This window comes from Podarcis vaucheri (assembly GCF_965113315.1).
Source record: "Podarcis vaucheri genome assembly, chromosome: 8".
Lineage (NCBI taxonomy): Eukaryota > Metazoa > Chordata > Lepidosauria > Squamata > Lacertidae > Podarcis > Podarcis vaucheri.
In genome coordinates, this window is record NC_138766.1 from 94,524,088 (window position 1) to 94,545,327 (window position 21,240).

Sequence of the window (21,240 nt, forward strand, 5' to 3'; positions counted from 1 at the left end):
CTGCAGGGGGGGAAAGGGGTCAGCAGGGGCCCAAGCCACCCTGGCAGGGACTGAAGTAATGGAGAAGGGGAAGGTGCCACCACAGTATGCTGATCTCAGCGACGTGTTCAGCGAGAAGGAAGCTGACCAACTACCCCCGCATAGGCCCTTTGATTGCCAGATCAATTTACTCCCTGGAGCACAGCTTCCTGTAGGCAAGTTGTATGCCATGTCAGACAGAGAAATGCAGGAGCTGCGAGAGTTCATTGACAAGAACCTGAAGAGAGGCTTCATCAGAGAGTCCAAAGCAGCGGGGGGTAGCCCAGTGTTTTTTGTGGATAAAAAGCACACGGACAAGCCGAGACTTGTATGTGATTTCAGGCGGTTAAATGCAGTGACAGAGCCGGCGGCTTTTCCTATGCCCAGGATTGATGATATTTTGACCAGGGTGCGGAAAGGAAAGATTTTTACAAAGCTGGACCTAAGGGGGGCGTACAACCTGATACGTATAAGGAAAGGGGATGAATGGAAAACCACCATGTTCACCCCTTTGGGGGCATTTGAATACCTCGTTATGCCTTTTGGATTACAAACAGGCTCCGCGTGTTTTCAAGCCTTCATGAACCACGTACTGGGGCCTTTGCTCTACAAGAATTGCGTGGCCTTCCTAGATGATGTGTTGGTGTATTCGGAGAATGAGGAGCAACATGTGAGAGACGTCAGAGAAGTGTTGAGCAGGCTGCAAGCCAACAGGCTGTGGGTGAAACTGGAGAAGTGTCAGTTTCATACCAAGGAGGTGGAATTCCTGGGGTACCGCTTGTCAGACAAGGGGTTGGCCATGGACCCCGGCAAGGTTCAAGCAGTGCTGGAATGGAAAACACCCAAAACCAAGAAGGATGTGCAGAGGTTCCTAGGGTTTGGAAACTTTTATCGTAAGTTCATCCGAAACTTCGCCCACCTGACGGCGCCCATCACGGACTGTCTCAGCAGTAAAAAGAAGTTTGTTTGGACGGCGGAGGCGGAGCGAGCGTTTGAGGAACTGAAAAGGGCCTTCGCCTCTGATGAACAACTTCTGCATGTGGATTTACAAAAAAAGCTGAGGGTCGAAACAGACGCTTCTGACAGAGCCATAGGGGCGGTGCTTCTTCTGCAGCCGGGGAAGGAGGAGTCAGAGTGGCGACCGTGTGCCTTCTTTTCGCGAAAGCTGAACAAATCCGAGAGGAACTACACGGTGTACGACCGGGAACTTCTTGCGATTCATGAGGCTTTCCGGAGATGGAGGCACCTGCTAATTGGTGCACAACATAAGGTGCAAGTGTGCACGGACCATAAGAATCTAGAGTATTGGAGAACTGCGCGAGTGCTCAACCAACGGCAGTTGAGATGGGCCCAGGAGTTCTCCAAATTTAACTTTGAGATTTGTTACGTGCCAGGCCCAGAGAACGTTAGGGCGGATGCTCTCTCACGCAAACCTGAATATTTGGAGGGGGAGGGTGCACCCGAAGAGACCCATGTCATTCCAGAGGACCGCTGGGTGTGTGGGGCGGCATTGGTGGGGCAAAGGGAACTGGTAGAGGGAACGGTGCAGGATGAATACGCCCAGGACAAACTCAGGGGTCTCAGGAGGGAGGGAGACAAACCCGGGGGTTTTGAGGAGAGAAACGGGGCGTTGTACTACAAGGGAGCGTTATATATACCTGAAGGGGAATTGAGGGAAAAGGTACTCAAGCAACTGCACGATAGCCCCACAGCAGGGCATTTTGGGCAACACAAAACCATGTGGCTGGTTACCAGGGAATTCTGGTGGCCCAAGGTCAGGGAAGATGTGCGGGAGTATGTGAGAGGGTGTGACCAATGCCAACGAGCCAAGGGGGAGAGGCGGGCACCGGCAGGTTTATTAGAACCACTACCCACGCCGGAAAGGCCATGGGAGGCAGTGGCAATAGATTTCATGACTGATCTGCCAAGGTCCAGAGGGAAAACAGCCATCATGGTTGTGGTAGACCTGTTAACCAAGATGGCCCACTTTATAGCCTGCTCACATGCGGTCACAGCGGAAGAAACCGCTAAATTGTTTGTGGAAAATGTGTTTAGGCTGCATGGCGCCCCCTTGAGGGTGGTTTCTGACCGAGGGAAACAATTTACTTCCAGGTTCTGGAGGAAGCTCATGAGCTTATTGCATGTAGAGGTGAATTTCTCAACTGCCCGTCATCCCGAAACCAACGGGCAGGCGGAAAGAGCTAATGGTGTCCTCCAGCAATATTTGAGGTGTTATGTGAATGACAGAGAGAATGATTGGGTGGAGAAGCTGGCGTTGGCAGAATTTGCCTACAACAATGCAGAGAACGTGTCCACGGGGATGAGCCCCTTTTTGGCTAATCACGGGTGTCATCCCCGAGCCTTCCCAGGGGGGGAGGGGAGAACTGGAGCGTTCCAGCTGCAGAACAGTTCGTTGAAGAAATGGAAGCGATCCATCGCCAGCTCCAACTTAACTTAAACAGGGCTAAGGAGGAATATAAGAGGCAGGCAGACAAAACCAGAAGGGAAGGGGAAAGCATTAGGGTGGGGGACCAGGTGTGGCTGTCCACCCAAGGGTTACCATTCAAAGGGGGTTGTAAGAAGTTAAGACCCAAAAGGCTGGGCCCATTTGAAGTCACGCAGCAGGTCAACCCAGTGGCTTTCAGACTCCGGTTACCGAACCACATGAAGCTGCACCCAGTGTTCCACAGGTCGTTGCTGTCACCGTATAAAGGGGACAGAGAAGGGAGGGTCAATAGGGGACCAGCTATGGAGGAAAAGGAACACAGCTACCATGTAGCGGAGATTCTCGATTCCAGGTGGAAGGGAGATCAAGTAGAGTATTTGGTAATGTGGGAAGGGGAGCCGGAGTCGGAAAACACCTGGGTCATGGCAGAGGATGTAGATGACGAGGTTTTGATAGAAACTTTTCATCAGAGATTCCCTCGTAAACCTCAGCCAGTGGCGAGGTTCCGGAGGGAATACTTCGCCACCACCGACGAAGAAGAAGAGTTGGAGGGGTTCTCTGATTCCGAGGCGGAGGAGGATTCAGCGAGCCGGAACGAAGACCGATGGAGGGAAATGTTGGAGACGTCTGAAGATGAAGAGGATTCTTTTCGGGGTTTTAGCTCCTCACCGCCCAGAGGAGAGAGTAGGGGCGGGGGGGAAGGGGGCCCTGGAGGGGAGGTGGATGTCAGGGAACTGACATCAGAGGAAAGGGAGTTGGTAGGGCTCCCAGAGACTGGGAGAGAGTCAGCAGCCAAAGCAGGGACCAGCAGGGGGAGCGAGGGGTCTCTGGAGGAGGATCTCAGTAATGCTGAGAGAGACGCAGCAGCCAAGGCAGGAAACAGCAGGGGAGAGAAAGGGGTGAGAGACACGTCCAGCGAAAATAGCGGGGAGGTGTCAGAAGCAACTGTAGGGAGACCCATACTTCGCCGGAAGCTGCCACGTCGTGAGTCCAGGAGACGCATTTCCGTTAAGGAGCTTCTTTGCTGGAAACGCTTCCGCAGGCAGCCACTGTCAGACTCTACTAGTGACTAGAGCAGACATGTCTGAGGAGCTCTGTCACACACAGAGGTTTGTGGAGCCGCACAAACTCTGAGGGGGCACAATTTTAAGCACAAGCAGCTAATCATCCCCTGACAAGGATCTTCTAAATCACATCCCTGACATGGGTAGGCAAAACAAGTCAACGTTCAATGGCAGCAACTTCCCCCAGATGTTACGAATAGCAGCTCCCCCTTATCTTCCTAGTCTAGATTGGACAAAGTATTTTTAGGGGGTCCAGGTGCAAGGATAAGAAAACATCCGGAAGTTGCTGGATAACTCCTGTTTGAGCAACCAGCTTTCTACAACCCAGGCCCAGAGAGAACACAGAGTCACACCCACTGTGCAAATTAAAAAAAACAAAACTCTTTTATTCTGGTAGAGTTTGGAGCTACAAACAATAGAAAAGACAACAGAAATAAGTTACAAAAAAGGTGGGGACAGAGCAACTAGAATGTTTCCCCTCCCAGAAGTGCAGCCAGAACATCACAGTCTCTTTTCTCCTTGCAAGGGACAGATCCTGCACCTCTGCTGCCTTGAGGAAGGTGTAAGACCCCCCTGGGAAAGGTGTCGGTGCCGAAAAGGACAGGAACTTGGCCTGCTGAGGCAAGGAGAGACAGAACTGATCCTCTATTACGGTATTCCTGATGAGGCAGCTGCTATGAGGCATCTCCTGGTGCGGCTGGCTCTTCCGAGCTGGTCAGGAGCTGCTGCAGACACTGCCGGATTTCAGCGTAACCCCGGTACACCTTCTTCATGCCCCGTGGCAAATGGCGGCAGGATGACAGGTTGAGGTAGCTGAGAGCAGGGCAGCTGGCAATCAGGGTGCTTATGGGGAGAAGGAAAGGAGATCAAGGTTAAGCAGTGCACCTTGCTTGCTCCCTCTCAACCTTGCTGGTGTGGGGAATTGGCAAAACATTAGATTATCACAAGGCCACTCGTAATATAAAGGTCAGTAACAGGAGGAAACACCAAAATGTCCCAAATGGATTGAAAACAAGAGATTCCATAAATGTGAAAATAGTGCAAAGTTCCTCCCAAGTACTCGGGAATGTGGCTTCCGTCCCATCGGGGACAGGGGGCTTGTGGGTGGGAAAGCTGGCCTGAAAAGCAGCCATTATTCGGGCCAGGCCTGCCAACAAGTGAATTCTGCCGGGCCTGGAGCTCAAGCCAATGGACTGTGGTGGGTCTGGGCATTCCCAAGGTAGACTTGCCTGCCAGGCAAACCGGAGCCAGCACAGGGAGCAACATTCAGCAGAGGTCATGTTGTGAGTGGCACTTGCTACTTTTTGGTCTAACCATAATCCTACACAAACCAGAAGAAATCCACCGCCTCTGCTTTTGTACTGCTGGCAGTCATCTACGCTGCTGTCTTTCAGCACCAGACAGAGGGTGTTTTCATTTCACCAAAGATCCAAATAGTGATGAAACTGTTTTTGACTATTGCTGTTTTATTTTCTTAAAAAATTATTAAGATGTATGTTTTAAGCCACAGTGAAATTGTTTGCTTGTTTTTACTTTGAAGGATTATGGATATGAAATGATTATATAGATATATTCAACAGTAGCAAGACACAGCCCAGGAGTGGTTCTGTCCAAAGATTCTCACCTTTCCTCTAAGGAAGGTAGCACCCAAGTAGTATATAAGTGGCCCCCACATTGTTTTCTTCAAGAGTTGAAGAGAGCTGGGTTGGAGGAGGGGAAAAGATGATATGAGGGGAAACCCCCGCAGCTCACCTGACTGTATGGAGGGCAGCCTTGGTTCCTGTGAGGTTGAGGGAGCGCAGGACTGGCTCCCCTCTGGCGCTGTCTCCCTGAGTGAAGGCAGCCATTGCTTGCTCCAGATCACTTTCGCTGAAGCTCTGGCCGGTCAGATCCAGCTCTCTCAAGCTGTGGTTCCACTTCCAGGTGATGAGGGGGCTGCCTTGGAGGGGCAGGTGCAGGTGGCTGGCACTACAGTACAGGCCCAGGTAGAGCTGCTCTAGGTCTGCGGAAGACAGCTGGCGTCAGGAGGGATAAGCGTAGTGACAACAAGGAAACGTGCAATGATTAAGTAATAAAACCACAGGATACAACCGCCACGGGGATGCATCTTACACCAAACAGGGCTGGAAGGCCAAACTCATTATCCAGTGATACAGCCATGTTTCACTTATCAAGGGAAGTAATAGTGCCACTGTATTCTGCTCTGGTCAGACCTCACCTGGAGTACTGTGTCCAGTTCTAGGCACCACAGTTCAAGAAGGACACTGACAAACTGGAACGTGTCCAGAGGAGGGCAACCAAAATGGTCAAAGGCCTGGAAACGATGCCTTATGAGGAACGGCTAAGGGAGCTGGGCATGTTTAGCCTGGAGAAGAGGAGGTTAAGGGGTGATATGATAGCCATGTTCAACTATATAAAAGGATGTCACATAGAGGAGGGAGAAAGGTTGTTTTCTGCTGCTCCAGAGAAGCGGACACGGAGCAATGGATCCAAACTACAAGAAAGAAGATTCCACCTAAACATTAGGAAGAACTTCCTGACAGTAAGAGCTGTTCGACAGTGGAATTTGCTGCCAAGGAGTGTGGTGGAGTCTCCTTCTTTGGAGGTCTTTAAGCAGAGGCTTGACAACCATATGTCAGGAGTGCTCTGATGGTGTTTCCTGCTTGGCAGGGGGTTGGACTCGATGGCCCTTGTGGTCTCTTCCAACTCTATGATTCTACGATTCTATGAAATATCATCGCTACTGCCACTGCTTTTGACTGGGGCAGTCCTGTTTTAGATAACTTCTAAAAATCCCATGTACCATCCTCTTGCCATAAACTGCAGGCCGGACAACTCTGCTAAGGGCCAAGGGGACCTCCCTACACCCAAGATCTGTGTAGTCTCAACTTCATGTGCCTAAGAACTCTGAAACGACACACGACAACAGCAGAGCTGTGTGCTCCACACACACAATTTACTTCACTGCGGTTTTGCATACAAACTCCCCTTTCCCCTCGCTGAGTTCTTTTATCTTTGGGGGGAATAAATGCCTGAAAGGATGGCTGCACAGAGATAATGGACGCATAGGGGGAAGGCTCAGCTTCCTCCACAAACAAGGCACCCACATTGAAGAGGAGACCTTATTCCCTCAGGCAGCAGCCCAGCAGTATTAGGTAATGATCCAACTCAGCCTAAGGGAGCTCCTAAAAGGAGGAGTCCCAAACCACATGCTACAAATGACCGAGCCAGGCCCTGCTTTAAACAAGCAGATTTGCCAAGAAAGGTAAGTATGAGTGTCAGGGGTTCAGGAGCAGAGGCGAGGGCAAGGGAGGAAACAGAGAGCGAGGGGGAGGAGGCAGAAGAAAAGATGAGTGATGACGACGACCCGAGATCTCCGAGTCTTTCCAGTGAATCAGAAGATTCACAAAAAGGAGCACCAGTGGCCAGGGCAAGGGGGGAGACTAGGGGGACACCCCAGGAAGATAGAGCCAGAGGGGACTCAGAGGGGAGCAGTTGGAAATCGGGACCAGCGTCACCGCCAGAGAGCAGGGATGAGGAAGGGCGCCAGGGATCAAGCGCTGGCAGCTCACAACAGGAGGGAGGGCACGAGTCAGGAGTGGCCACACCTCCATCGGGGAGCGAAGAGACGGTTAGACGGAAAGTGGAAGGTTGGGCGCGCGCGCCAAGTTCAAATGCACAGGAAGGTGGCGCAGTAGGCAGCCCGGAAAGGGAGCCAGGTCCTAAAGCCCGGCGCAAGGAGACAGAAGGGTCCGGGGGGTCAGCGTCAGAAGAATCCCGGAAGGAAGAGACCCCGGGGGGCAGAGGGACCCAGAGGAGAACTGTCAGGCGGAAAAGGTGGAGCAGGGCTAGGATATTAAGTTGGTGCACAAGGGGCGGAGACTCAGACGGAGCTTCGCCGATCTAAGCATAAGACGTAGCGTTGCACGCAGCAGCTTGAGGATGCAGACTGTAACTCAATAAAGACTTTTATTTAATGATCGCTGGCTAGCGTGATCCTCTGTGAGCTAGGATCTGGAAGCAACCCTGACAGTAAGCTCCGTCCCATCAAATTGTGGGCATCCACGGCCTCGCGGAGAGGAGAGAAAGCGGGTGCCTACAAGCGAGCTCACGAACGGCAGACAATATGATGGCTGAACAGCAAATAGCGGAACTCAGAGAAGCAGTATCACGACTGAATGCCGAGGCGCTGGCATCCCGGAAGAGAGAGGAGGACGCAACTGCCGCCTACAGGGATCTCCAGGTCAGGTTGGACGTGCTTACGAAGCAAGGGCAACAGACACCCAAACCAGAGGGGATTGGGTTGGGGAGACGCACAGGCGGTCTGGTCTCTCACTTCGATGGGAATTTGCAACAGTACCCCAACTTTAGAGCAGACGTAATGTGTGCACTGCAACTACTGCACAAAGACTTTAGAGATGAACAAGAGAAAGTGGGGTTCGTCATGTCCCATTTGCATGGAGACGCAAAAGCATGGCTGCGCAATTTGTGGAGAGATAAGGATCCTGCGCTCCAAAATGCGGACGTCTTTATTAAAGCGATGGATGGGTGTTTTTTATCAAGCATTGACGTGGATCTTGCCCGGAAGGAGGTGCATGGACTAAGGCAAGGGAGGGCCAGCGTAAGGCAGTACCATGCCCGCTTTTTCGCTTTGGTCAGTGCCCTGGAATGGGACAGAGATTCGGCTCCTGTCAGAGACCTTTTTTGGGAGGGCTTGCACAGCTCGGTTAAAGATGAGATTGCGAGGGGGGAGAGACCCCGGACCACGCAGGAGATCGTTCAGAGGGCACTGGCGGTGGGGGTGCGGCTGGAAGAACGTCCGTGGAGCAGGGAAGAAGGGCGCAGCGGGCGCGAACCAGCCAGGGGCTCCTCCTTCCTTCCCAGAGAAGCAGCGCGTGCGCAATCCACGCCTCCAACAGGGGGAGGGGTGGAACCGATGGAGGTTGGGAGTGCAAGGGCTCAGTCAGCAGCCAGAGCCCTAGCACAGGCAGCAGTGAAAGCGAAGCCTCCTAGAGGGAACAGGAAGTGTTATATCTGCGAGGATCCAGGGCATATGGCGAAAGAGTGTCCCCGGAGGCTCCACAAGCACACTGCAGCTTCGGCAATGGTGACTGCAGCAACGCAGCAAGGAGAACCACAGCAGGGAAACGACGATGTCTGGCTGGAGGAAGAGGCACTGGGGCCCAGCCAGACGTGTCAGTGAAGCAGTCCCCAGGGAATTTACCGCCCATGGACCCCCTCCCGCCCAAGCCAGTAGTGAGGCTCACCGCATCGCTCCAGCTACCCAATGGAATCACCATGGACGTGCCAATCACCGTCGACTCGGGAAGCAATGCAGACTTCATAGGGCAGGACTTTGTCGACCGGCACGCTATACAGTTGCTGCCTGCCACGCTGCCCCTGCAGGTTGTCACGGTGGATGGCAGGGAGCTGCTAGGGGGGCAAGTGGTGAAGCAGACGCCACCTATGGTGCTGCGGCTTGGAAATCACAAGGAAATCATCAGCTTCAACGTCACTCAACTCTCGGACACGCCTATTGTATTGGGCATGAGTTGGCTGGACAAGCACAGCCCGACGCTGGCTTGGTACCAGAGGCAGCTGACCTTCGGCTCTTCCTTTTGTGCTGAACACTGCATCATGCCCCGGCAGGAAGGGGAGCAAGAGGAGTCACAGCTGCTGCTAGGCACGCTGCAAGCGATTCCCCACAAGTACGCAGAATTTTTGGAGGTTTTCTGCGAGAAGGAGGCAGACAGGCTACCCCCCCACAGACCATATGACTGCAAGATTGACCTGCTGCCGGGGGCAGCGCTGCCCAAAGGGAAGCTGTATTCCATGTCTGAGGACGAACTGCAGGAACTCAAAGAGTTCATAGATCATAATTTGGAGCGCGGTTTCATCCGAGAGTCCAGGGCAGCGGGGGGCAGTCCGGTATTCTTTGTTAAGAAGCGAGACACGCCCCAAAAAAGACTCGTGGTGGACTACCGCATTTTGAACAGTGTGACCAAGCCATCGGACTTCCCCATGCCCCGAATCGACGACCTACTCGCAAAAGTACGCAAGGGCAGCGTGTTCACCAAGTTGGACCTGCGAGGGGCGTACAACCTCATTCGCATGCGGGAAGGAGATGAGTGGAAGACAGCCATGTTCACGCCCCTGGGCACCTACGAATATAGAGTTATGCCTTTTGGATTGCAAAATGGCTCCCACGTTTTTCAAGCTTTCATGCATCACGTGCTGGCGGGACTCCTCTACAAAACGTGCGTCTGTTTCTTGGATGACATCCTGATCTTTTCGGAATCGCAGCAGGAGCATGACAGACACGTCAGGGAAGTGCTGAGCAGGCTACAGCAACATAGGCTCTACACCAAGCTGGAGAAGTGCCAATTCGACGTAACGGAGGTGGATTTCCTGGGCTACAAGTTGTCTGACAAGGGGCTCGCCATGGACAGCGCCAAGGTTCGAGCGGTGTTGGATTGGAAAAGCCCACGCAACCGGAAGGAGGTCCAACGATTTGTCGGCTTCGCGAACTTCTATCGCAAGTTCATCAAAGGCTTCGCTATGCAGACAGCGGCCATCACGGACACGCTTAGCTCCAAGAAAAAGAAGTTCATCTGGACGGAGCAGGCGGAGCGGTCCTTTCAGGCACTCAAACGTCTCTTCGCGTCGGAAGAGCAACTGCTGCATGTCGACCCCAGCAGGCCGATGAGGGTCAAGACAGACGCCTCGGACAGGGCCGTCGGAGCAGTCCTGCTGCAGAAGGACCCGCAGGGGGTTTGGAGGCCCGGAGCGTTTTACTCCAGGAAGCTCAGCAAGTCCGAACAGAATTACACCATCTGGGACAGGGAGTTGCTGGCTATTCATGCAGCGTTCAAAGCATGGAGGCACTTCCTGATTGGAGCCAAGCACACGGTGCAGGTCTGCACGGACCACAAGAATCTGGAGCACTGGCGCACGGCACAGTTCCTGAACCAGAGGCAGATACGTTGGGCTGAGTTCTTTGCGAATTTCGACTTCCGAATAGAGTATGTCCCGGGGGACACCAACATCATGGCGGACGCGCTATCCCGTAAGCCACAGTATCTGGAGGACGCCACGCCAGCGGCCGCCATGCACATCTTCGCGCCAACAGTGTGGGCGTGCGCTGCGGCGACAGTGGACCTGGAGGCGGTGCGACAAGCGTTGCAGAATGACTCCTTCGCGCAAGCAAAGATGGCTGAGATGCAAAGGGGCACGGCGGCGACCGATGGGTTCCAGCTGAGAGATGGATTGCTCATCCGTAAAGGGGCCATCTACGTGCCGGGAGACGAACTTCGCGCCAAGGTACTGCATCAGCTGCACGACGCGCCCACTGCCGGGCACTTTGGCAAGGAGAAGACGGTGGAATTAGTCGCCAGGGATTTCTGGTGGCCCGGAATGAGAGGGGAGGTCGCGGACTACGTGGCGAGGTGCGACACCTGCCAGAGGGCCAAACCAGTGCACAGACCGCCGGCCGGACTGTTGGAACCGCTGCAAACTCCGGTCGAACCATGGGAGAGAGTCGCCCTGGATTTCGTCACGGATCTGCCCAGCTCGAGGGGCAAGACGGCCGTGCTGGTGGTGGTGGACTTGTTCTCCAAGATGGCACATTTCATCCCGTGTGCGAAGGTGGCCACGGCGGAACAAACCGCCAAACTGTTCATAGACCACGTGTTCAAGGTTCACGGTCTGCCACGGTCTATTCTGTCCGACCGCGGGCGGCAGTTCATCTCGAATTTCTGGCAGAAGCTGATGGGCTTCCTAAACGTCAAGATCAACCTGGCGTCGGCGAGACACCCGCAGACCAACGGGCAAGTGGAGCGGGTCAATGCCATCATGCAGCAGTACCTGAGATGCTATGCGAATCAACAGCCTGCTACGTGGGTGGATTACCTGCCGCTCGCCGAGTTCGCCTACAACAACACGAAGCACGTGTCCACGGGGGTCACGCCGTTCTTCGCCAACAACGGGAGGCACCCCAGAACCTTCCCGGGACTGGAAAGAATGGTGGAGGGGGAGCCGCAGACAGCAGATGCGTTCGCGTCGGAGTTGCAGGAGGTCCACGATCAGCTGCGGCGGCACCTGGAGCTGGCCAAACACGCATACAAGGTGCAGGCAGACAAACACAGAAGGGTTGGCGAAGAGATCCATGTGGGAGACTGGGTCTGGTTAGCAGCCCACGCAGTGCCGGCCAGGTCGTTGGCCAAGAAGAAACTAGGGCATAAGCAACTGGGGCCCTACCAAGTCGAAGAGCAGGTCAACCCGGTGGCTTTCAGGCTGGCGCTTCCGGAGGGTTCCAGGATGCATCCGGTGTTCCACAGATCGGTGCTCACTCCCTACAAGGCACCGCACAGGTTTCAGGAACCAGGAACAGCGCCGAGTCCGCTCCGAGAGGGAACCGGGCAACGGGGAGTGGCACAGGAGGTGCGCATCAACGAAGTCACGGAGATTCTGGACTCCAGATGGGGGGAAGAGGGGGTAGAATACCTTCTCGCTAAGGAGGGCACCCCGGCCAGTGCCAACAGCTGGGTGCCGGGCTACGCTTTAGACGAACCTCTGCTCAAGGAAGAGTTTCATGCCCTCTTCCCACATAGGCCAATGCCAGCGGACTTTTTCGACGACTGGCTTTTCACGCCCACGCTTTCAGCCAGCACGTTCCGGGGGTTCGACTCGGATGAGGAACCGACACGAGACGCCAGTTCCCCGGAGGGGTCGCCCTCGGGATCTGCTTCAGAACCCTCGTATTGGTGGGATGATCGACCAGAGGAGCAGTGGCGCAGAAAGTGGCTGGAGGGTCCAGGACGAGCAACGCCTCCAGAAGGAAGCGAGGGAGAGACGGACATGGACGTTTTCGGGGACGACCAGGGTTTCGAGCACGGCGGCACAGAGATGGAAGCAGAGGTGACCGTCGTCGACGAGAGCAGGGAGGAAGAACCGGAAGACTTCAGATGGAGGCCCGCCACGGGAAGCGAACTGTACCCGACATTCGTCCCCTTGACACGGCAGCACCCAGCTCCCGCACCGGAAGGCGGGGAGGGGGGAAGAGGGGGCTTCGAGGGGGGGATGGATGTCAGGGGTTCAGGAGCAGAGGCGAGGGCAAGGGAGGAAACAGAGAGCGAGGGGGAGGAGGCAGAAGAAAAGATGAGTGATGACGACGACCCGAGATCTCCGAGTCTTTCCAGTGAATCAGAAGATTCACAAAAAGGAGCACCAGTGGCCAGGGCAAGGGGGGAGACTAGGGGGACACCCCAGGAAGATAGAGCCAGAGGGGACTCAGAGGGGAGCAGTTGGAAATCGGGACCAGCGTCACCGCCAGAGAGCAGGGATGAGGAAGGGCGCCAGGGATCAAGCGCTGGCAGCTCACAACAGGAGGGAGGGCACGAGTCAGGAGTGGCCACACCTCCATCGGGGAGCGAAGAGACGGTTAGACGGAAAGTGGAAGGTTGGGCGCGCGCGCCAAGTTCAAATGCACAGGAAGGTGGCGCAGTAGGCAGCCCGGAAAGGGAGCCAGGTCCTAAAGCCCGGCGCAAGGAGACAGAAGGGTCCGGGGGGTCAGCGTCAGAAGAATCCCGGAAGGAAGAGACCCCGGGGGGCAGAGGGACCCAGAGGAGAACTGTCAGGCGGAAAAGGTGGAGCAGGGCTAGGATATTAAGTTGGTGCACAAGGGGCGGAGACTCAGACGGAGCTTCGCCGATCTAAGCATAAGACGTAGCGTTGCACGCAGCAGCTTGAGGATGCAGACTGTAACTCAATAAAGACTTTTATTTAATGATCGCTGGCTAGCGTGATCCTCTGTGAGCTAGGATCTGGAAGCAACTCTGACAATGAGCATGAGTGATGGGATGATGATGATGACTAGGCTGCCCAGAAAGTGGCCTAGAAAACACAGAGGCGACAGATCCTTCCACACCCACCTGGACAGGGCAGCAGCTCCAACCCCTTGGGGGTGACACGGAAGCAGCCGCGCAGGTCGAGCACACGGAGTCGGCTCGAAGTGCACAGGATCCGTTTCAGCATGCTGTCGTCGACAAAGGAGAAAGAGGTTGTGGCCAGGCACAGCTCCTGCAGCTGCGGGAAGCCAGGGGAAGTGGGAGCCGAGCGGGGAATGGGCTTTGGGTAGCAGATGAGGTTGAGCAAGCGCAAGACCTGGAAGGAACAAGCAGAACAGGAGGGTGAGGAGGGCAGCCCTCAGCTCTGAGTTACTCATCAGCCACAGGGCAAGGAGACACCAAACCCAAATCCCGGCCCCGAGGGAGAATCTTCCCGCATGAGTTCCTCTCTCAGACATACCAACAAATAAAGCCACACCCACCGTGCATCTGTGGAGCGGTTAAAAACTCCAGGTGACTCAAGCAAGAAAGCCAAGCCACGCCATCTGTTACCGGATAATTGGAAGGGGGGAGACCTCCCCCACCCCCCCAGGCTTGCCTCCCCATACCACAAAGCAAAGACAAAGAGTCTCCGCTGCACATTACCAAACCATTCACTCACTCGCATACGATACAGAGCTACCGTATTTTTCGCACCATAGGACGCACTTTTTTCCCTCCTAAAAAGCAAGGGAAAATGTGTGTGCATCCTATGGAGCGAATGCAGGGGGGAGGCAGGTGGGAAAAGCCCCCAAGAGCCGCACACAAGCTTTGTGTGCTCTTGCGGGCTTTTCCCCAGGAGGAAAAAAGTGAGGAGGGAATCCGCTGCAGCTTCCCCCACCTCCCAGAAAAGCCAGGAGAAACCACACAGCCCCTTTAAAGAGCTGGCGGCTTCTGCCGGTTTTGCGGGAGGTGGGGGAATCCCCCCCCCACCTCCCAGAAAAGCCAGAAGCCGCGCAGCCCCTTCAAAAAGCTAGTGGCTTCTGCCGGTTTTGCAGGAGGTGGGGGAAGCTGCAGTGGATTCCCAGAGAAGCCAGGAGAAACCACACAGCCCCTTTAAAGAGCTCACGGCTTCTGCGGGCTCTCCGGGAGGTGGGGGAAGCTGCAGCGGATTCCCTCCTCCTGGGCTCCCTTTGAAGCAGCAAAGTGGGAGGGGAGCAGCTTACACTCGTGTAAGCAGCTCCTCTTCCACTTTCCTGCTTCAAAGTGGAGGGAATCCACTGCAGTTGCGAGCAGAGGATCCATGGCTCCGCTTCCTTCCCTCGAAGCAGGGTGCGGGGGTGCAGGGGGGAAAGAGGGCAGGAAATAGATGCCGGGCAGGAAGACACAACCACACTTTGACCACTGGAAAGCCCACCCCAGCCTCCCCAGATTTCCACTGAGATGGCCAGGCTAATCTCGATGGCCATTATTAACTGGACTTAGATAAGCCATGGTTCCCCTTCCTACCCTCCTCTGAGGCTCAGTTTAAAGCAGCAAAGCGGACAGGAGCCGCCCGCTTTGCTGCTTTAAATAGTTTAGTGCAACATTTGATTCAGAATATTTTTTTGTGTGTTTTCCTCCTCTAAAAACTAGGTGCGCCCTATGGTGCCAAAAATACGGTATTTCCCTGGCCTGGCTGAAGTCTCTTGCTTGTGACCCCCGACCTGAACCCAAGGGAGTCAAGGTTAGGCGACTGTGGGGTGCTCCAAGGTCTCCCTGTTATACATCTCAGAAGAAGAGAAGGCAGCCCCACAACCCCAGTTAATCCAGACACACCTGCAGCTGTGGACAAGCTACTTGAAGCTGTTCAATCGGAAGCTGGAAGTGCTGTGTACTTTGCTCTATCTCTGTGTTCACCTCTAGAAGCTGCAGTTCTGGGCAGCTGCCATTCTGGAAAGAAAAGTCAGATATCAATGACAACCGAAAATGGCCCTGGGATCCAGCAGGACTAGTTAAAACCTAGATTCCATGAGAAGGTCTGATCCTGCATGCCCACCAGCCTAGCCTCAGACAACAGTGGGGTATGAAGTCAAGCTTTCTCTAAAGATCTCAGCAGGTGATCAGTCTCGCTTGGACTACTGCAATGCGCTCTATGTGGGGCTACCTTTGAAGGTGACCCGGAAACTACAACTAATCCAGAATGCGGCAGCTAGACTGGTGACTGGGCACGGCTGCCGAGACCACATAACACCAGTCCTGAAAGACCTACATCGGCTCCCAGTACGTTTCCGAGCACAATTCAAAGTGATGGTATTGACCTTTAAAGCCCTAAACAGCCTTGGCCCAGTAGACCTGAACGAGCGTCTCCACCCCATCATTCTGCCTGGACACTGAGGTCCAGCGCCGAGGGCCTTCTGGCAGTTCCCTCCCTGAGAGAAGCCAAGTTACAGGGAACCAGGCAGAGGGCCTTCTCGGTAGTGGCACCTGCTGTGTGGAATGCCCTCCCACCAGATGTCAAAGAGAAAAATAACATCTGAAGGCAGCCCTGTTTAGGGAAGCTTTTAATGTTTAATAGGTTATTGTATTTTAGTGTTCTGTTGGAAGCCGCCCAGAGTGGCTGGGGAAACCCAGCAAGATGTGCGGGGTATAAATAATAAAATTATTATTATTATTATTATTATTATTATTATTATTATTATTATATTACCATATGCCAGGAAGTGTTCCTTCAGACACCCTGAACCAAAGCTCTTCTTAATACAGTGGTACCTCTAGTTACGAACTTAATTCATTCCAGAGGTTGTACATGATTAGAAGTAAAAAACAGCATTTTGAACTGGGGCCGGAAACTGCAGCTCAAAAAGAATAAGGGTTCACAACTTTCTTCTCCGGTACCTCCCCTTATGATAAAGAGACATTTCCTAGCTTGTGAACCCATTTAGTCAATCCCATTCTGGCACCTTTTTATTTAACTTGTGGCACACCAGATGTTGGACATCCAACTCCCATTGGCTTCAGCCACATGGCCAATGGTTAGGGTTGATGGGAGATGCAGCCTCTGCGCCCCTCCCCCCAATTCCCAGTTTAAGAATAAATACATTTACACCCACTGTTTCCATTGACAAGTTCATGGGAGGGGGGCTTGGATAAACTAAATGCTTTAAGCTGCTAAGGTGGACAAGAGTCAAGCATTCGGGTGGTTTGCCTCAAACTTTCCTAGGATCTTTTTCACATCCTCAAGCTGAACAAACTGAAAAAATATGCACCACAAAACCTCCAGAGTGTAGTCCTTAAGAGACTTCCTTTTTGGATGTGAGCTGCAGTACTTGAACTACACATCATTAAAATCATTACATTTTTATACAATACTCCTAACGGGCAAAGTTTTTGTGCACATTGCGCCCCCTCACCAGTCTTTACAACTCTGTGGAGTTGGCCACCCAGGAAGAGAGGCACATGACAAATGCAATATGAGCCTGAGAGTCCATTGGATAAGCAATTCTATTACCTTGGTTCTTCCAGATCCAAGGCTCTGCCCCTTGGACCACACTCTCTCTCCAACCCTAACCTTAGGAACAAAAGTGCTACTATGAGGCCAACTGAACGAGAGACTGCAAAGCACTTTCTTTCCAAAAAATGGAAAGGTTTTCAAGCGCAGCCTAAGGATTGCATCTGCTGGGGGTGTTTCAGTTCTGCATGTCCTGTACTGAGTCCCAGGGGGCTGAACTAAATGCACTATGAACCCACGCTAACTCCATCATTTGTGAGCTGCCCTCAGATTGTTTACAATAGTTATTCTGTGACAAGCCAATCCCTCCATGGGGTTTCAGCTAAGTTTACCAAAAGCACAGAAAAAATGGCATTCAGCCGGCTGCTGTACGTTAACCATAAATGGCGGATCCGAGAGCCAGCAGCTTCCAGAAAGCTGACCACGGCCGAAGGGTCAACCTGGAAACGCAGAAGAGAGACATCGGTTATGGAGCTCAATAGTGCAACCAATCTGCAGCTGAACATCTACAAGAGAAGGCAGTGGGATCCAGGAACTCTGCCCTCTCCTTGAGACACTACCTTGCAGTTGCTGAGCACAGCCACCACTCACCTGAGAATTCTGCAAGTTCAGGCTTTCCAGTTGCAGGCAGCATCCAGCCAGTGTGCACAGAGACTCCGTGGTCACCCCGCGGCAATGGGACAGCTTGAGAGATGCAAGGAGTGGGCAGGATTTGCCAATTGCCTAAATAGTCCAGGACAGGAAAGGGAGATTAGCTGGCAGAAGATATCTTCAGGTGTCAAGGTGTTCTACACATTACGGAAAAACACAGCACTGTATCACAAAAATTAAACAAAACGGTAGCGGTTGTCTTGTTTTGCATCTTTTGCCCGCTTCCAAAATTCGGGTTTTTGCATGCCAGTAAAAAGGACGCGGATGGCGCTGTGGGTTAAACTACAGAGCCTAGGACTTGCCGATCAGAAGGTTGGCGGTTCAAATCCCTGTGACAGGGTGAGCTCCCGCTGCTCGGTCCCTGCTCCTGTCAACCTAGCAGTTCGAAAGCAGGTTTTTCTTAATTTTTTTATTTTTTATTTTGTAACCTTTTATTGTCTGCAAAATTTCAATAAATATCATTAAAAAAAAGAAAGCACGTCAAAGTGCAAGTAGATAAATAGGTAGAGTTCTGGAGGGAAGGTAAACGGCGTTTCCGTGCGCTGCTCTGGTTCACCAGAAGCAGCTTAGTCCTGCTGGCCACATGACCCGGAAGCTGTATGCCGGCTCCCTTGGCCAGTAAAGCGAGATGAGCGCCCCAACCCCAGAGTCGGCCAGGACTGGACCTAATGGTCAGGGGTCCCTTTACCTTTACCTTTAAAAAGGCTTAAGATTGCAGTAGCCTCACCCACCTTCAGGACAAAAGGCACGTGGCTTTTCCAGTGGCAAAGAGCAAAGTCTCGGAGGTGAGAAAACCTGCAAGGAGCAAGCGCATAAAATGATTCCGCGTTCCGGACCTGATGCATATAGGCTCCAGAGGAGCAGGGAGACGGATAGGGAAGCCACAGAGTCACTGCCCAAGAAAAGGGGGTGAAATCTGGCAGGTGACTTATGCTCCTCACATACAAAGACTGTATCCCCCACAAAGAAAAGCAAATACTCACCGGTTGGCAACCAGCCACCCCATTGTGTCTAGGACTTTCTTCTCTAGAACAGCATGTTTCTGGCCTGGGGCAACCCAGCAGTGGCCAACAGTCACCTTCTGCCAAAGCACAGGGTTGGAAGCTGCTCCATACCAGAGACGGCACACGCGGGCCACCCTAGAGAGAAAACCAGCAATGACTGTCACGTCTCACAGGGCCACTGCGAGTATCTGGCAAAATAATGCATGCTCTAGGGCTGCCTTTGCCAAGCTGGTGCCCTCCAGATGTTTGGGACTACAACTCCCATCAGTCCCAGCCCACACAGCACAGTCCAGCACCAGGTTGACAAAGGCTGCTCTGTGGGACCTCCTGCTTCTCCTCAGGCAAGATGCTTCCCTGCCCCTTGGCTGTGGCCCCAGCGCTCCATTTACCTACAGAGGAACGGCACTGAGCCTTCCGATGCCACAACATGGTGGAATATCTGGACCAGGATCTCCACTGGGAGGCACTCGCCCCAGGAACTTCCAGTTGCTGGCTGGGTGCTGAGGGGGAGTGCTTTCTTGCTTTCTTCTCCTTGATCCTCACCAGCCACATGCCGGTTTGCCAAAGTCTCTCCTTTTACGCGTTTCCTCCCGTGCGTTGCCTGCTTCGTCAATCCCTTCTTCTTCTGCTGCTGCTTCTGCTTCCCTTTCTTCTTGGGCACTTTCCGGAGCGGCCGCTGTCGTGCCTCCTCCACATTGGAAACTATCAGCAGCATGTCATTGTCCGTCTCGTGCACAAGGTAATGAGGGGCAACTCTCCGAGGGGCTTTGCGAGCTGCCTTCTTCTTCTTCTTTGCTGGGGCCTGGCCGGCATGCCCCGTCTTCCCACTCACTTCTGCCCCCCTCTTGCGGGGAACCCGTCGCAGAGAGCCGGGGGGCAGCCCTGGAGACAGCTCACTCCCTCCAGGCTTCTCATCCATGCTGGCCTTCTCATTTATGGTGGATCATAAGGGGGTGTCCAGTGAATTCTTCCTGGGGAAACGTGAAAGAACAACCATTGTGGCAAGAAGGGATAATAGAGTTTATATACACCTGGTGGTTATACAGTTCTTTCCCCTAAGTTATCCAAGTCCTTGAAATGTACTATTTCAGTAAGTCTCATTATTCCCACGTTGTGTGTGTGTACACAAACACACACATGTCCATGGCACTTGCTTAAGGCCACATCATGAGCTTATGGCTCAGCTGAGCTGGGGCCTTCCACCTCACAGCTCCTATTTGCAACTAGAATCTTCTCTACATTCAAGGAAGTCTAAGGTCTGACTCTGACCAGCCTTGCCTAGAGCAAGAAGCCACCCCCTTCTTTATTATGGCCACACCTGAACCACTGAGGATTACAGACTTCCTGCTGCCAGGGCACAAGCGGGCTGGAGCCGTCTTCCAGAGGCCCCTTTCCTGCCGAATGCCAATGGAGTGGCTGGGGAAGCCCAGCCAGATGGGCAGGGTATTATTATTATTAATAATAATAATAAATGCCTACAGGGCATGAGAGAGCAGCTCAAGTACCCTCTTCTTCTTCCCCTGGTGCCCAGGCACTGCCTCACCCAAGCCCCGTCCCTCCACTCCTGCCATCAACGCTCAGCCTCTTCTTGCTTTGGCTGGGGAAATCACAGCTGCCAACGGAGCCAGGTGCTGGGGAGTTTGGCCCTGCTATAACACTTTTAAGGTCATATATATATAATAAATGTTCATAAATGTACCAATGTCTGGAGCAGCACAGGGAGAACTTCCTGAAACCATTTTGAATCCCCAGCTGACCAAATGTTTTCTCTGCAAGGAGGGAGGGGGTGCGGGAACCTTCCCATTGTCTCAGGAATTGGGTAATCGCCATCTCAAAGGAATGGCCACACTACCGAAAAGGCAAGGAGATAAGGCATTATCAGATAACCTGGCAGACAGGAAAAACAACAACATTCAAATTTCTGCTGTAGACCACCTCTTCTGTGACGTAGGTATGATGTTTGTGGGGGGTGGTCTTGAGCTCCAGGGCAGGGAATTTAAAATGGCTATTTAGGGGCGGGCACGCCTTGGTTCTGGGTCCTCCTCCCTCCTTCGGGTGGTGAGAGAGGACCCTGTTGCAACAGATCAATAAAGATCAGGCTTACTAGCTGCTTTGCTTCTCAATATTCTCTGACTGGTCTGTTATTTTCTCTGATCGATGGAGAACCTACAAAGGACTCTATAGGCAGTGGCGTAGCGTGGGTTGTCAGCACCCGGGGCAAGGCAAGTAATTTGCGCCCCCTAACCCTAACCCCCAGATGTTGCGGCCGGCCCCCCCTGCACCCCCCACGCTACGCCACTGTCTATAGGGCCTCTTGGACACCCCATAAGGGGGAAAGGGCAGCTTTTGTTTCCCACAGCCCCTCAGAGATGGAGTAAGGGAGCCCGGAGGACTCTGGGAAGGAGGAGCTGCTCCCTTGGCTTCCTGGTCAAGGCCGCCGCGGGGCATTGTGGGAAGGCGCAGGGGATGCTGGGAAAGAGCCGCGGAGGGGCTGGGCTGCTCCTGAGGGGAGCGACCAAGGCCAAGGCGCCGCGGGGCATTGTGGGAAGGCGGCTGCGCGGAGGAGCCTGGGAAGGCGGCGGGAGGGTGGGGGCGCGGGGCATTGTGGGAAGGAGCCGTCGTCGCGGGGGATGCCGGGACAGGGGCCGAGCAGAGGCACGCCGCGCGCTTACCTGGCCCGCGGGGCTTCCGCCGCGTCCCCTCAGCCGGGGCGGGGCTCCGGGAGGAAGGGGCGGGGCTTCCG

The 21,240-nt window shown here is 53.7% G+C and overlaps 1 protein-coding gene across 4 annotated transcripts; it reads right to left on the reverse strand.

Moving 5' to 3' along the window:
* Nucleotides 1-3,893: 3,893 nt before the first annotated feature.
* FBXL6 (F-box and leucine rich repeat protein 6) lies at nucleotides 3,894-21,240 on the reverse strand. Of its 4 annotated transcripts, none has more exons than XM_082235683.1 (10): nucleotides 21,170-21,240; nucleotides 18,887-19,468; nucleotides 18,477-18,632; nucleotides 18,225-18,288; nucleotides 17,434-17,565; nucleotides 17,175-17,282; nucleotides 15,171-15,284; nucleotides 13,458-13,689; nucleotides 5,281-5,530; nucleotides 3,894-4,371 (listed from the first exon to the last, which is right to left on the reverse strand). In XM_082235683.1, exons 2-10 carry the CDS (start codon nucleotides 19,414-19,416, stop codon nucleotides 4,203-4,205), a joined length of 1,755 nt encoding a protein of 584 aa, XP_082091809.1. In that variant the 5' UTR covers nucleotides 19,417-19,468; nucleotides 21,170-21,240; the 3' UTR covers nucleotides 3,894-4,202. The 4 variants fall into 4 exon arrangements, with proteins under 4 accessions (XP_082091809.1, XP_082091812.1, XP_082091811.1 ...); XM_082235686.1 differs by lacking the exon at nucleotides 21,170-21,240 and adding an exon at nucleotides 20,433-20,455; XM_082235685.1 differs by lacking the exon at nucleotides 21,170-21,240 and adding an exon at nucleotides 20,197-20,294.